Raw genomic sequence first — 11,209 nt, 5'->3', positions numbered from 1 at the left:
AGGAAGGAAGGAAGGAAGGAAGGAAGGAAGGAAGGAAGGAAGGAAGGAAGGAAGGAAGGAAGGACAAAGGGATGGGAACAGAGAAAGAGCCCTACAGGGGAGCAATGCCTGAATAACCTATAAATTCAGTATCAGGAGCACTGCACACTAAGCTACCCCTCCAACCCTCTTCACTTTGTGTTTTGAAACAGGATCTCATACCTTCACCTAGAGCTGGCTAATAGCTAGGGCTAGCCAACAAGCCACAGAGAGCTGCCTGTCTGCACCTCCCTTGTAACTGTGGGTATAACACTCCCCACCAATCCTGGTTCTTTGCTTGTTTGCTTGCTGTGGTTTCTGGGTATTTAGCTCCTGTGGCAAGAGCTTTACAAATGGAGCCATCTCCCCAGCTCTCGCAGGTCTTTAGGAGTTAGGATTTATTGAACTGTAATTCACATATTGAACAAATCACCTATTTCCAGGAATTAAGTGTTTTAAATAAGTTAGCGGCTTGTACAGACATCATCTTAGTCTGCTTTGGAACACTTCCACTCTCCCTGAGAGAAATTACAACTTATTAGCAGTGGTGCCTACCGCTCCTCTGTGGTAACTCCTAGGCCTGGCAGCTGCTTCTCTGCCTTTGTGTCTGTCTGTTCTGGAAAGTTCTCATAAAAGGAATAACATGTTGTTACTGGCTCCTGTCAGTAACATTCAGTTATTTTGAGTCTCATCGGAGTTGATACATGTGTCAACTCATTCTGTTGCTAAACAGGATTCCATTGTGTGGAGGAAGCACACAGTCTGTTTATCTTTTCAACTGCTCAAAGACACCCAGGGACCTGGGGGACAGCTGGGTGGGTAAGGGTACTGCTGTGGACACATGAGGACCTGAGTTCAAATCTCCACCACCCACATGAAAAGCCTGGCACAGCTGCTGATAGCCCTGCAATCCCAGAGAGATGGCAGGCAGAGACAGGGGGATCAGTGTGTTGAAGTCTGGACCCCAATACAGTGGATTTTCAGACTGATAAGCCTAGCTCTAAGTTTAGTGAGAGAGCTTGTGTTGATAATATTAGGATCCCTGACCTGAACACACATGCACATATACCACACAGACATCCAGCTGCATGCAAACGACACTTGATCTCTTCCCAGTCTGGGATGCTCCTTGCAGAAGCAGCTTTGAGTATCCAGGAACAAGTCCCTGTGGACCTGTGATTGGATTTCTTTTTGCCAAGTGTACTTCAGTAGTTCTGCTTGGTCAAGTGGCAACTTCGTATGTAGCTGGTGAAGTGTTTTCCAGTTTGCTGGAATCATCTCACAAGACCCACCAGGTCGGTGCAAGACTTCCAGCTTCTCTACAAGGTACCAAGGACTCCTGGCATCTTCACTGTGTTAATGGCAGAGGACATAGAGGACCATCTCACCATAATTCTTGTTTACATTTCCCAGTAACTGATGACCGTGAAGGACTCCTCTCTCTGTTGCATGTAACCAGTCACATGTATGATGTCACTGCAGAAGTGTGCACTTAAATCTCAGCCTACTTTTAAATTGAACTATGCTGCTTATGTTCTGGACACAAACCCCTGTCAGATATATCATAGGAAAGATTTTTCTATCACTCAGTGGATTGTCTTTTCAACCCTTTCAGAGTGTTTTGTGTGGACTGGGTCCTCGTTAATTTCAAGTCAATTCCATATCAACTTTGCTTTTACCATTTCTGCTTTTGGGTGTATCCAAAAGCCACTGTGTAACCCAAGGAACAAACATTTCCTGTTTTATTCTCAGACTTTGGACTTTGTTAAGTTGATTTTAGCTATTTGGTGTCACTGGGGCTACATATCAATTTTAGAATTTTTTTTCTACCTTAGACAAAATTTATTGGGATTAAAGAAATTGTATTGAATCCCTGGAGCACTCTAGGAAGTCTGACATCAATCCTGGAGCACTACAGTTGGCCAATGGAGCACCCTAGGCAGTGGTAATGTCAGTGTTTAAGTCAGGCACTACTGAGGTCAGTTGGTAGAGCATTTTGAAGAGTCTGAGGAGCATTCTACTCAGTGATGATGTCAGTCTGAGGAGCACTCTAGGCAGTGATGATGTCAGTCTGAGGAGCACTCTAGGCAGTGATGATGTCAGTCTGAGGAGCATTCTAGGCAGTGATGATGTCTGTCTGAGGAGCACTCTAGGCAGTGATGATGTCAGTCTGAGGAGCACTCTAGGCAGTGATGATGTCAGTCTGAGGAGCACTCTAGGCAGTGACATGTCAGTCTGAGGAGCACTATACACAGTGATGATGTCAGTCTGTGGAGCACTCTAGGCAGTGATGATGTCAATCCAGACTGTGGAGCACTCTATCCAGTGATGATGTCAGTCTGTGGAGCACTCCCAGCAGCACTGACATCTTAACAATATTAAATGTCCTAATCTATGAACAAAATGTCTTTCCATTTATTTGTGCCTTGGTAAGTTTCTTTCAGAAAAATTTAATACCTTTTAATACATAAGTCTTTGAAAACTATCCCAGCCTATGTGGTATGGTCCTGGAATTCTGAATGGGCCCTTGTGGACTTCCCTTAACAGTGGACCCAATGGAAGGGTGCACTTATGTGCCCCGTCCTCTCACTACGTCCCTGGCATGTAGAAGGTAGATTCCTCTAGGACAGCCAAGGGCAAGAGCAGAAGTGCCTACTCCTAGAAGCTTACTATCCAAACTTGCAGCCCACATGCAGCTTACCCAGGGTTAGCAGACACAAGTTTCTTCTAGTCCCTGTGAAACCCAAGTTTAAGACCAGCCTTGGTATGTGGGACATGGTTGACAGCTGAGGGGAAAGCTCATGAAGTATGACACCTGTGAAGCAGGCGCACATTCCAGAGAGAAGGCCGAGGCCAGGCTAAGTGCATCCAGGGTGGTGCATCTACCTTAGGGCAGCAGGAGAGACTGACACTTCTTATTCAGCCCTGCACTATGCTCCACCCACAACACTGACTTTTCAGTCCCTGATTGGTAGTATCACACTGCAGACTACTGCACAGTGTTCCCTCTAGCTGATCTCAGGGTGGGCCTTGGGATAGGTACAGGACACTCCAAGGGACCATGGTGATGCTGTGCCAACCTGTCTCTGTGGCAAAGGCTCTACAGGACAAAGTAAGGACCTCTGGAGCTAAAGAATGAAACTAGTATTGGTGCCTCAGCATGGCTGTGGTGGCACATGCTGGCATCCCTGTCCTGGAAGTACCAGCACAGGATGACTCTTCCCTGTTCCTAAATAGCTTCTCAGGTTGTCTTCGGCAGGCTCAGGACCTCCAGGGTCAGCAGCCTGCTTTAAGCTTAGGAGGCCTTTTGATATTGCCTTCGCTGCAGAGAATGGCCCCTTCTCCAGGATTTAACTATTTATACCCATCTCCTGTGTTCTCGGTTCCAAGAAGATATGGCCTTCAAAGTTGGTACCCACTAGCTGTGCCTCAAGTCACAACATCTTCCCCATGTGACATGTACAACCTGGTACTCCTGAAACTACAGGAGATGCCAGGGCTCCACTTACCTTCTAGCTATCACTTCCCCTGACTAATTCCTATGCTGTGTCTTTCACTGGAGGTCTCCACTGCTACCAACAGATCCTTGCTGACATCTGCCTTTAAGCACACTCTCTCTTTGTCCTGGGCATGCTCTTCCCTCTCACCTCTTAGTCTCCCACACATCTTGTGTTGAATCACCCTATCTCACCCATGCAAGTTTCTTGGAACTTCTGAAGGCAGCTCAGTGCCCCAGGATGAGGCTTCCCACACTGCTATGAATGGTCTGGTCCTGCTGGATTCCTTTTGGCAAGGATCTGTGTCTCCTATCCTGGCTCCCCAAGATTGGCAACTACTCAGCTGCACCCTTGGTTACAAAGATTATGCTCACTGTAGGGATCACTACCTGTGCTCTTCAGAGGGGCCAGCCTGCCCAGCTCCGTTAGGGACCAAGCACAACCCAGGCATGCTCTATGTATATATAGTACCTCCCTAGGAACCTCTGGAAAGAACACAAATTATAAGACTGAAAGAATTGTCTCCCTCATTATTAAAATAGCATCCGTGGTTAGATCGATATGGATGACGTGCTTGGCGCATGCCCTATACCATTCAGATACTCCCGAAGTGGAGCAGGTGTGGCGACCTATCCAGGCATATTCAAAGCTGTAGCCTGCAGGCTACATGTGGCCCAGCACACGTGAGGATGACAGTGTCATATCACAGTGTCAAAGGTTGGACACCCCTGGATAGGGAAGCAGACACTTAAAACGGTTGAGTCTTGTCTAAGGATTGGGATTTGGACAGAGGTTCTCTGCCTCCAAATCTAAGAATAGATACCTTAATTACTAAGACCCAAAAGACTCTCAGGGAACCACACGGAGACTCTGAGCAAATCTCTTGGATGTTTTCCCCAGTGGTGGGGACAGAACCCGGAGCTTAGTGCAAGCTAGGTAAGTGCTCTACCACTCAGCCACAAGCCCTATGCTTCCTGCTGGTACTCACCTGGAATCTCTAAGACAGTCAGAACAGATGATGATAGCAGTGAAAGGTTTATAGTCCCCTGGTGACATCACCCAACTTACTTGTATGACACCCAAAAGGCATCAATCTAATCTCTTACCTGTTGGTGTTTGTCTGTTTGTTTCCCCTCCCAGGAGGATCCCAGCTAGCCCCATTTTGGCTCAGAGAAAGCATGTCACAGCCTACCCCAGCACTGACAACATCCCTGCAGTACCCCAACAGGGTGGAAGTGATCTGTCTGGAAAAACCAGAAGACACCCTGCCCTTCCCCCCAGCTCTACAGGAAGCACCAGCTGAGAATGGGTTTTCACCGGCAGCACTTCCTAGAGACTCACCTCCCTCAGCCTGAAAAGGCCAAGCTGTCTGAAAACAACGCTGTGCAATCTACTGACCAAACTAGAGCTGGCGGGGAGCTCTGACCTGACAGCGGCTTGCAGGTACACGCAATGCCAATTACCAGCTGCGAAGGCAGGACCTGCTTCTCAGGTCACAGTCCTCCCAGCCCCAAGGCCTCCAGAGCAGGAAGAAGTCATCCCGTCCCCTAGCCAAGAGCAGCTTTCTTTTCTCTAGATACAACACAAGAACAGTCAGGACTCTGGCACAGGTGAGTGCTCAACCCCCAGGTAGTTCATATCTGTCTTCCCTGCCCACCATCCTGTAGGTGCCCAGCTGGGTGTATCCTGTAGCTGAGTGCCATGGGAGGTCTCATGAACTAGCAGACCACAGACAGGGCCTGAAGAACAGCATCCACCTGCATAGGGACAGAAGCCCTCTCTCTGACTATCTCTAACTATCTGTGCTCTACACGGGCACACAGGCAGGGAATATCCAGGGCCCTCACTAAAAGCCTGCACCATTGAAAAGGAATTGATTCTTGTTCCACCACTTCTGTAGGATTCTGTTCTCCTGGTCTCAGCCCCTGTCTGCAGAGTTAGGCCCCAGTTAAAAGAGTGTATGAGTATAAAGGTGTATCTTTAAGGGGCTTGGCTATGTCCCCTGTGAGGGGTGCCTACCATGGTCCATAGTCTATTCCTATCCCACATACACACAACCGGCTTTCACATAGCAAGAGCCTTGTGTCCTTGGATTGGATCAAGTCGATGGAGTCTCCTGCAAACCTCCTCTAAACTGAAATTTCCTTAAAACTGAAACAAGAGGGAGGCTCATCAGATTCAAAAGGTTGACAGAATCCACCGGCCCCACCCGAGGTTACAAAAGCCTTAAACAACTGCTGGGGCTGGGGACACTCCCCAGCTGCTCAAGTTGTTTGGTAGCTGTGCAGGAAGCCGCAGGGAAGCAGCTAATTTAGTGAGTTGTTACCCACCCTGGGGTAGGCTCTTCAGTGATGGTGTTTAGTCATTCACAGGTTCTTCAGTGATGGTGTTTAGTCATTCACACGTCTGGAAGTATCATCTTGGTGGTACTCCTATAAACCACCTCAGTAAACTCACTGGTTCACTAAGCTAGACTAGGGTAGGGTCCTTTGCTCTGCCATCTCAGCTGTGTCCTATCTGGGTGAGCAGATAGGATGTTCCTTGAACTCTCCCATTGTAAGACTGGAGTGTGAGAGTCGGCTGCAGCTCAGGACACAGTATACCTCAGCTCTTCCCCTCTCACAGATGCCCACAGGTTCCCTCTGAGTCCTCAGCTAACCAACTTCTAGTCTCCTGCCTGGGGAAGCCAGTTTGCACGAGAGTGGGTATGGGTGGCTATGGATTCTGCTCCCTGCCTCCTTCTCTGGGTTCCTGCCTGGGAATCGGAGAGATGGCTTCAGGTTTGTGTTGTAGAATCTCACTATGTTCAAAAAGGTATAAGAAGAGATACCCCTCCTCTGTCAAGTGGGCCCTGATGTCCTCTCCTCAGGTAACTCCTACAAGTTGTCCTCTTACCTCTACATGCATTCAGTGGCATGCATATACCCCATACACATACATAAGAACACATCAATAAAGGTAACTAAAACAAGACAGAGCAAAAGCCCCAAAACTGTGTCTGAGACTGGGACCATGAGGACATAAATTTGGACCCCCAGTGCCTACATAAAAAGTGAGGCACAGTAGGGTATGCCTGGAATCCTAGCACTTCTCAGGCTGCAAGGGAAACAGGAGGACCCCTCCCAACTCAGTCAGATCAGTGAGCTCCAGGTTCAAAGAGAGACCATGTCTCCTCCCCACCCCCAAAATGGAGATCAATTAAGGAAGTTACCAGATGTGTACTTCGGGCCTACACATACACAGGCACATGCGCTCTCCTCCTCCCCTCCCCCCCACACAAGAAAAATATAAAACAAAATATAAACTAGGTCTGCCAGACAAGTCTCAATGGCCAGAACTGGCACACAGTCGGTGATCAATAAATACTTGTTGAGTAAACTCCACTGCCCTTATGCAAGTCCCTGACCTGACTCCAAAGACTCAAAGCTCATTCACGAAAGGAAGAGGGGTTGTGCTGTAGTTTGTAATGGGACTGTCCACTGAAGTGTCATGTTCACAAGGATTGTCCTTAGATTGGTGTAGAGGGAGGTAACCACGCCATTAAAAGATGTGGCTTAGGGAAAGGTTTTAGGTCAGAGCCTCATCCTCCTTTTCTACACTAACCATTGATCCACTATGTCTCCTCCATCCCGTGCTGTCTCACCCCAGACCCAAAGCAACAGGACAAACCATCCACTCACAGAAACCCCCAAACCCTCTGTCTTTATGAGTTAATTATCCCAAGTGTCTTGTTACCATGACAGAGAGTTGACTAGTGCATACCTGAATTCACACCAGAGGCGCAATGTCAGTTTTCCAAGTGTCTACACAAAGAGCTACATACAACTTTTAGGACATTCTAAATACTGGTTCTGAGATGATTCCTGGTAGCTCAGGGTGTCACCAAATTTCACCATCAGTGAATAAGAGCTCAACAGCCGAAGAGGCATGCCAGGTCACAAAATAGAGCCACATCCACCTCAAAGCAACCACTCTGAGCCTGTCCAATGGTGACTTCCCTGTCCTGAGTGTCAGTTGACAAAGTCATAATCAACAGCTGAGACAGAAACTCCACCCTGTCCCCTGACCCATGATGCACACATGTACGTAGCAAGAAAGGTTAGCTAGGAGCCTCGGGAGTTCTCTCCACTCCCGAACTGTGGCTCACTGCCAATCCTTCATCCTTGGGCACTAAAGCACGCCATCAGCTGAGAAGAGCGGTCTCTGCTGCCTGCCCAGGTAGCCTGCCTGTCAGGTTTGTGCAGCAGCCGCCATGAAACAGTGAAGAAGCCAGCAGGTGGCCAGTAAGGTGACTGATGATCTGAGTTCAATCCTTGGACCCTTTGTAAATGTGGAAGAAGAGAACTAAGACCACAAAGTTACCCTCTGATCTCCATACATGGTCCATGGCATGCACATGTCCTATCATTATATACACACATAATAATTAAAATGATATCCTAGGCTGACCTATGGGGGGGTTCTCTCATCACCATGTGGTCTCCATACTGAGACACACTCATTGCCATCTTTGGCACTAGTAAAAAGCTAGGTTTTTATGGCACTTGCTTACATGTACCTATGTATGCACACCTGTACACAGACATGCCTGGAAGACACAACCATATGTATGTATCCTGTTGTGTATGTGTGCATCGGAGCAGGCCAGTGTGAATGTGCATGAACAAGCAGGCCGGTATGCATATACTGTGTGTGTACATGTCTGTAGGAACATGCAGGTATGCATGTATGTGTACAAACAATAGTCACCAGATGTCTATTTATGACCTATATACATGTACACACACAAATATACATATGTGTATATGTATGTGTATGAATAAGTATGCCAGGATGCATGCATTCATGTATATACAAGAATGCCCAGTGTACATGTATATGTGTGTACCTGACCACATCTGGTGAGAGTGTGTGTGTGTGTGTGTGTGTGCATGCTATGTGTTTAGTTCTATATAGGGGCATACCAGTATGTATGTACACTTGTGTGTAAAAGCTTGCAGGTGCATGTACATGCATGTGTACATGAACATGCCAGTGTATGTGCTCTGCATATATACATGTATACACAAGCATGCTGATATATGCAGACCCATGTGTGCACATGTTTACACAAGCATGCCAGTGTATATGCCTGTGTGTGTACATATGGGCACCACATGCTAGTGTGCACACGTATGTTTGAGAATCAGTAGAAACAGATCACACTCCCAGGACAGGAGACCACACAAGCCTTCACTGTCTTCCCACTACCTGCCATCCCTCAGCTAACAGAGACCTGTCCCTTCCTGTCCTCAATGGCCTCTTGGTGGTCTATGACATCGTACTGTGAGGCCTTAGATGTTGTATTAGACATAGGACAAGTTTAATGAAGACAGAGAGATCTGCCACTTCAGTGGACAGCTGGGATGCCCGGTTGTCTCAAACATTCTAGAGAACTCCCCGTGAAAAAGACATACAGAATGGTGGCCTGCATGGATGGGGCCTTCTGAGACAGCACATATCCCTCCTGGGACCACCAAAGGTTGTGCTCCGTGGGGGCCCATAGCAAGTGTGAGCTCTCTCGCTGGCCTACCTGAACTAAACTGTGCCTGACATGCTTGTAGCAGGTTTGAGGGAAGCACAGAAGCTGAAGCTGGGCCCAGCAGAAGCCTGGTCTACCTGGGCTTTCGGCATCTGAGGCACCGTTCCTCCTGGGAGATTATCTGTGGCTCTCTTAACAATCCACCTTGAGACCCTGAGGTTTACAATCAGGTGCCTGTCACCAAGTAATTTTTTCAGAAGCCCACTAGAGCCAGTGGCATCTGTCACCTCCCACATTACCAGTGTCTGTGGAAAGCAAAAGTGTAATCTGCATTCACACGTGTCTCTGTAAGCTGTACCTGGGAAGCCAGAAATGACTGTGGTGGCCTCCAGCTCCTCCCAGGGGAGAGCCTGCAAGGCACGTCATCCTGTCCTCAGCATACATGGAGTGTGGACAGAGGGTCTGGAGACAGGACAGTGAGTAAGAGGGGACATATTGTCCCCCAGTTCCCAGGCCTGGTTAGCAAAGAATTGTCCCAGAATTGCCAGCAGCCTCCCTGTAGGCTACACTCTGCCTGTTCCGTGAACTGAGGCAAACAAAGCCTGGAGATTCTGTCTAGTCTGACTTGTCACCTAAGCCACCTGCTGCTTACTGTTACTTACAGTCATTCCCTGGGGAAGAACCAAGGTCCCTGGCTCACAAAAACACCACCCACCTATTGCATTAAGACCCTCACCTGAAAGAAGCAAAATGGATTAACCACACTTCCAAACAGGAAAACAAATCCCAAAGTGGTTAAATGATTATTCCAAGATAGCTTGGGATTCTGTGGCAGAGTCGTCATTCCAAGAGCCTGAACAGCACAAAACAGCGAGCCCGGCATGCTCGCCTTTTTCCCACCCCAATGCTGAGCCCTAGAAAGCCGCCCCTCTCCCATCCCTTATCATCTGCCTCTGTGATTATGCTGTAACCACCTTAGCAGTTACAGGTAAGCAGGCTGCCCTTCCAGATGGCAGAGGCAAAGGCTGAGGTCAGGCATGGTTTCTTCTGGCAGGTCTGGGTCTGGGTCACCTGCTTCCCCCCTCAGAGCTCTCAGGACCAGAAGACTCTGCCTCACCCTCGGCCATCACCTGCCAGCTTTTCCCTGAGCTTCCTCCTGCTGACACTTCCGGATTCTTGAAGCCTTGGTCCTGAAGTCAGGGCAGGTTCCCACCTCCCACACTGAGCACTTGGAGAGGTGGAGCTTGGCAACCTGCAGCCAGCTACCCCTCTGCCTGTGCCCTGCAGCCCTGCTGCCCACCCCAAGGTCCCTGTGTGGGCAAGAGATGGTAGCATCACAGTAAAGTGGAGTCTCCACGATCGATCGGGTACCCCAGTCCACGCACCACTCAGCTCTTCTACTAAGTTCCGGTTCTTAGGCACTTGTTCACGAAAGTGCCCCAACCCAGATTCTCCCTCTGATATACCAGGTTAACAACAATAGCATCCACTTCCTGGGTAGCTCCAGCTACCCAGCTACCCAGCCAAGGCTGTGAGAAACCCAGGAGTGCCCAGGCTCTCACCAGTCTCTCCAGCTTCGGTCAAGTCACCCTCCCCGGAGCCTCTCCTCCCCTGTGCGCCTCTTTCTCCCTCCGTCCCGCAGTTCCCAAGGCCACACTCCAGCAGGCCACCACCTCCAGATCCAGCACATCCATCGAGAAGCTGTGACTGCGGCGCGGATCGTTCTTGGGTACCTCGCAGCCACCAATAGATAGCCCAGGGCGCAGCGGCGTGCGCGGCTGTCCCCTCAGCACCCCCAGCAAAACTCTGAAAGCGAACTTGGCTTTGGGGCCCTGGGACGACGTCTCTCACCTTGAAGAAGCTGCGAAGGAAGTGCACCACACTGAGCATGGTGCTGCCCGGGCAAGACGGCCACCCGCTGCTCCTAATCGCACTGCCGAGCCAAGCTCCGGACGCCACCCCGCGCCCCGCCCCATGGTCTGCCCTGGACCGCCGAAGAGCCCCGCCTCCGCAACCCGGCCACGCCGGGCACGTGCGAGTCCGCAGGGACTTGTCCAAACACCGGTTCCGCCCGCCCACTAGGAATCTGAGAGTAGTCTAAGTAAGAAAAGGACAAGTGGATCCACAGCGGTCTATCTGCGGCTCACTGGCAAGCTCACCTCCACCCTTTGAT

The 11,209-nt window shown here is 49.4% G+C and overlaps 1 protein-coding gene across 1 annotated transcript in view; it reads right to left on the bottom strand.

Annotated features, from left to right (window-relative positions):
• Arhgef4 (Rho guanine nucleotide exchange factor 4) overlaps nt 1–10,954 on the bottom strand; it is a 141,138-nt gene extending 130,184 nt beyond the window's left edge. The window contains exon 1 of the mRNA XM_028775432.1: nt 10,888–10,954. Within this exon, the coding sequence (XP_028631265.1) occupies nt 10,888–10,926 (39 nt within the window). The 5' untranslated portion in view covers nt 10,927–10,954. The remainder of the gene's footprint in view (nt 1–10,887) is intronic.
• Between the last annotated feature and the right edge of the window lie 255 nt (nt 10,955–11,209).

Source organism: Grammomys surdaster, unplaced genomic scaffold (assembly GCF_004785775.1).
Source record: "Grammomys surdaster isolate TR1022 unplaced genomic scaffold, NIH_TR_1.0 255, whole genome shotgun sequence".
Lineage (NCBI taxonomy): Eukaryota > Metazoa > Chordata > Mammalia > Rodentia > Muridae > Grammomys > Grammomys surdaster.
This window is presented reverse-complemented; position numbering and strand designations above follow the sequence as displayed.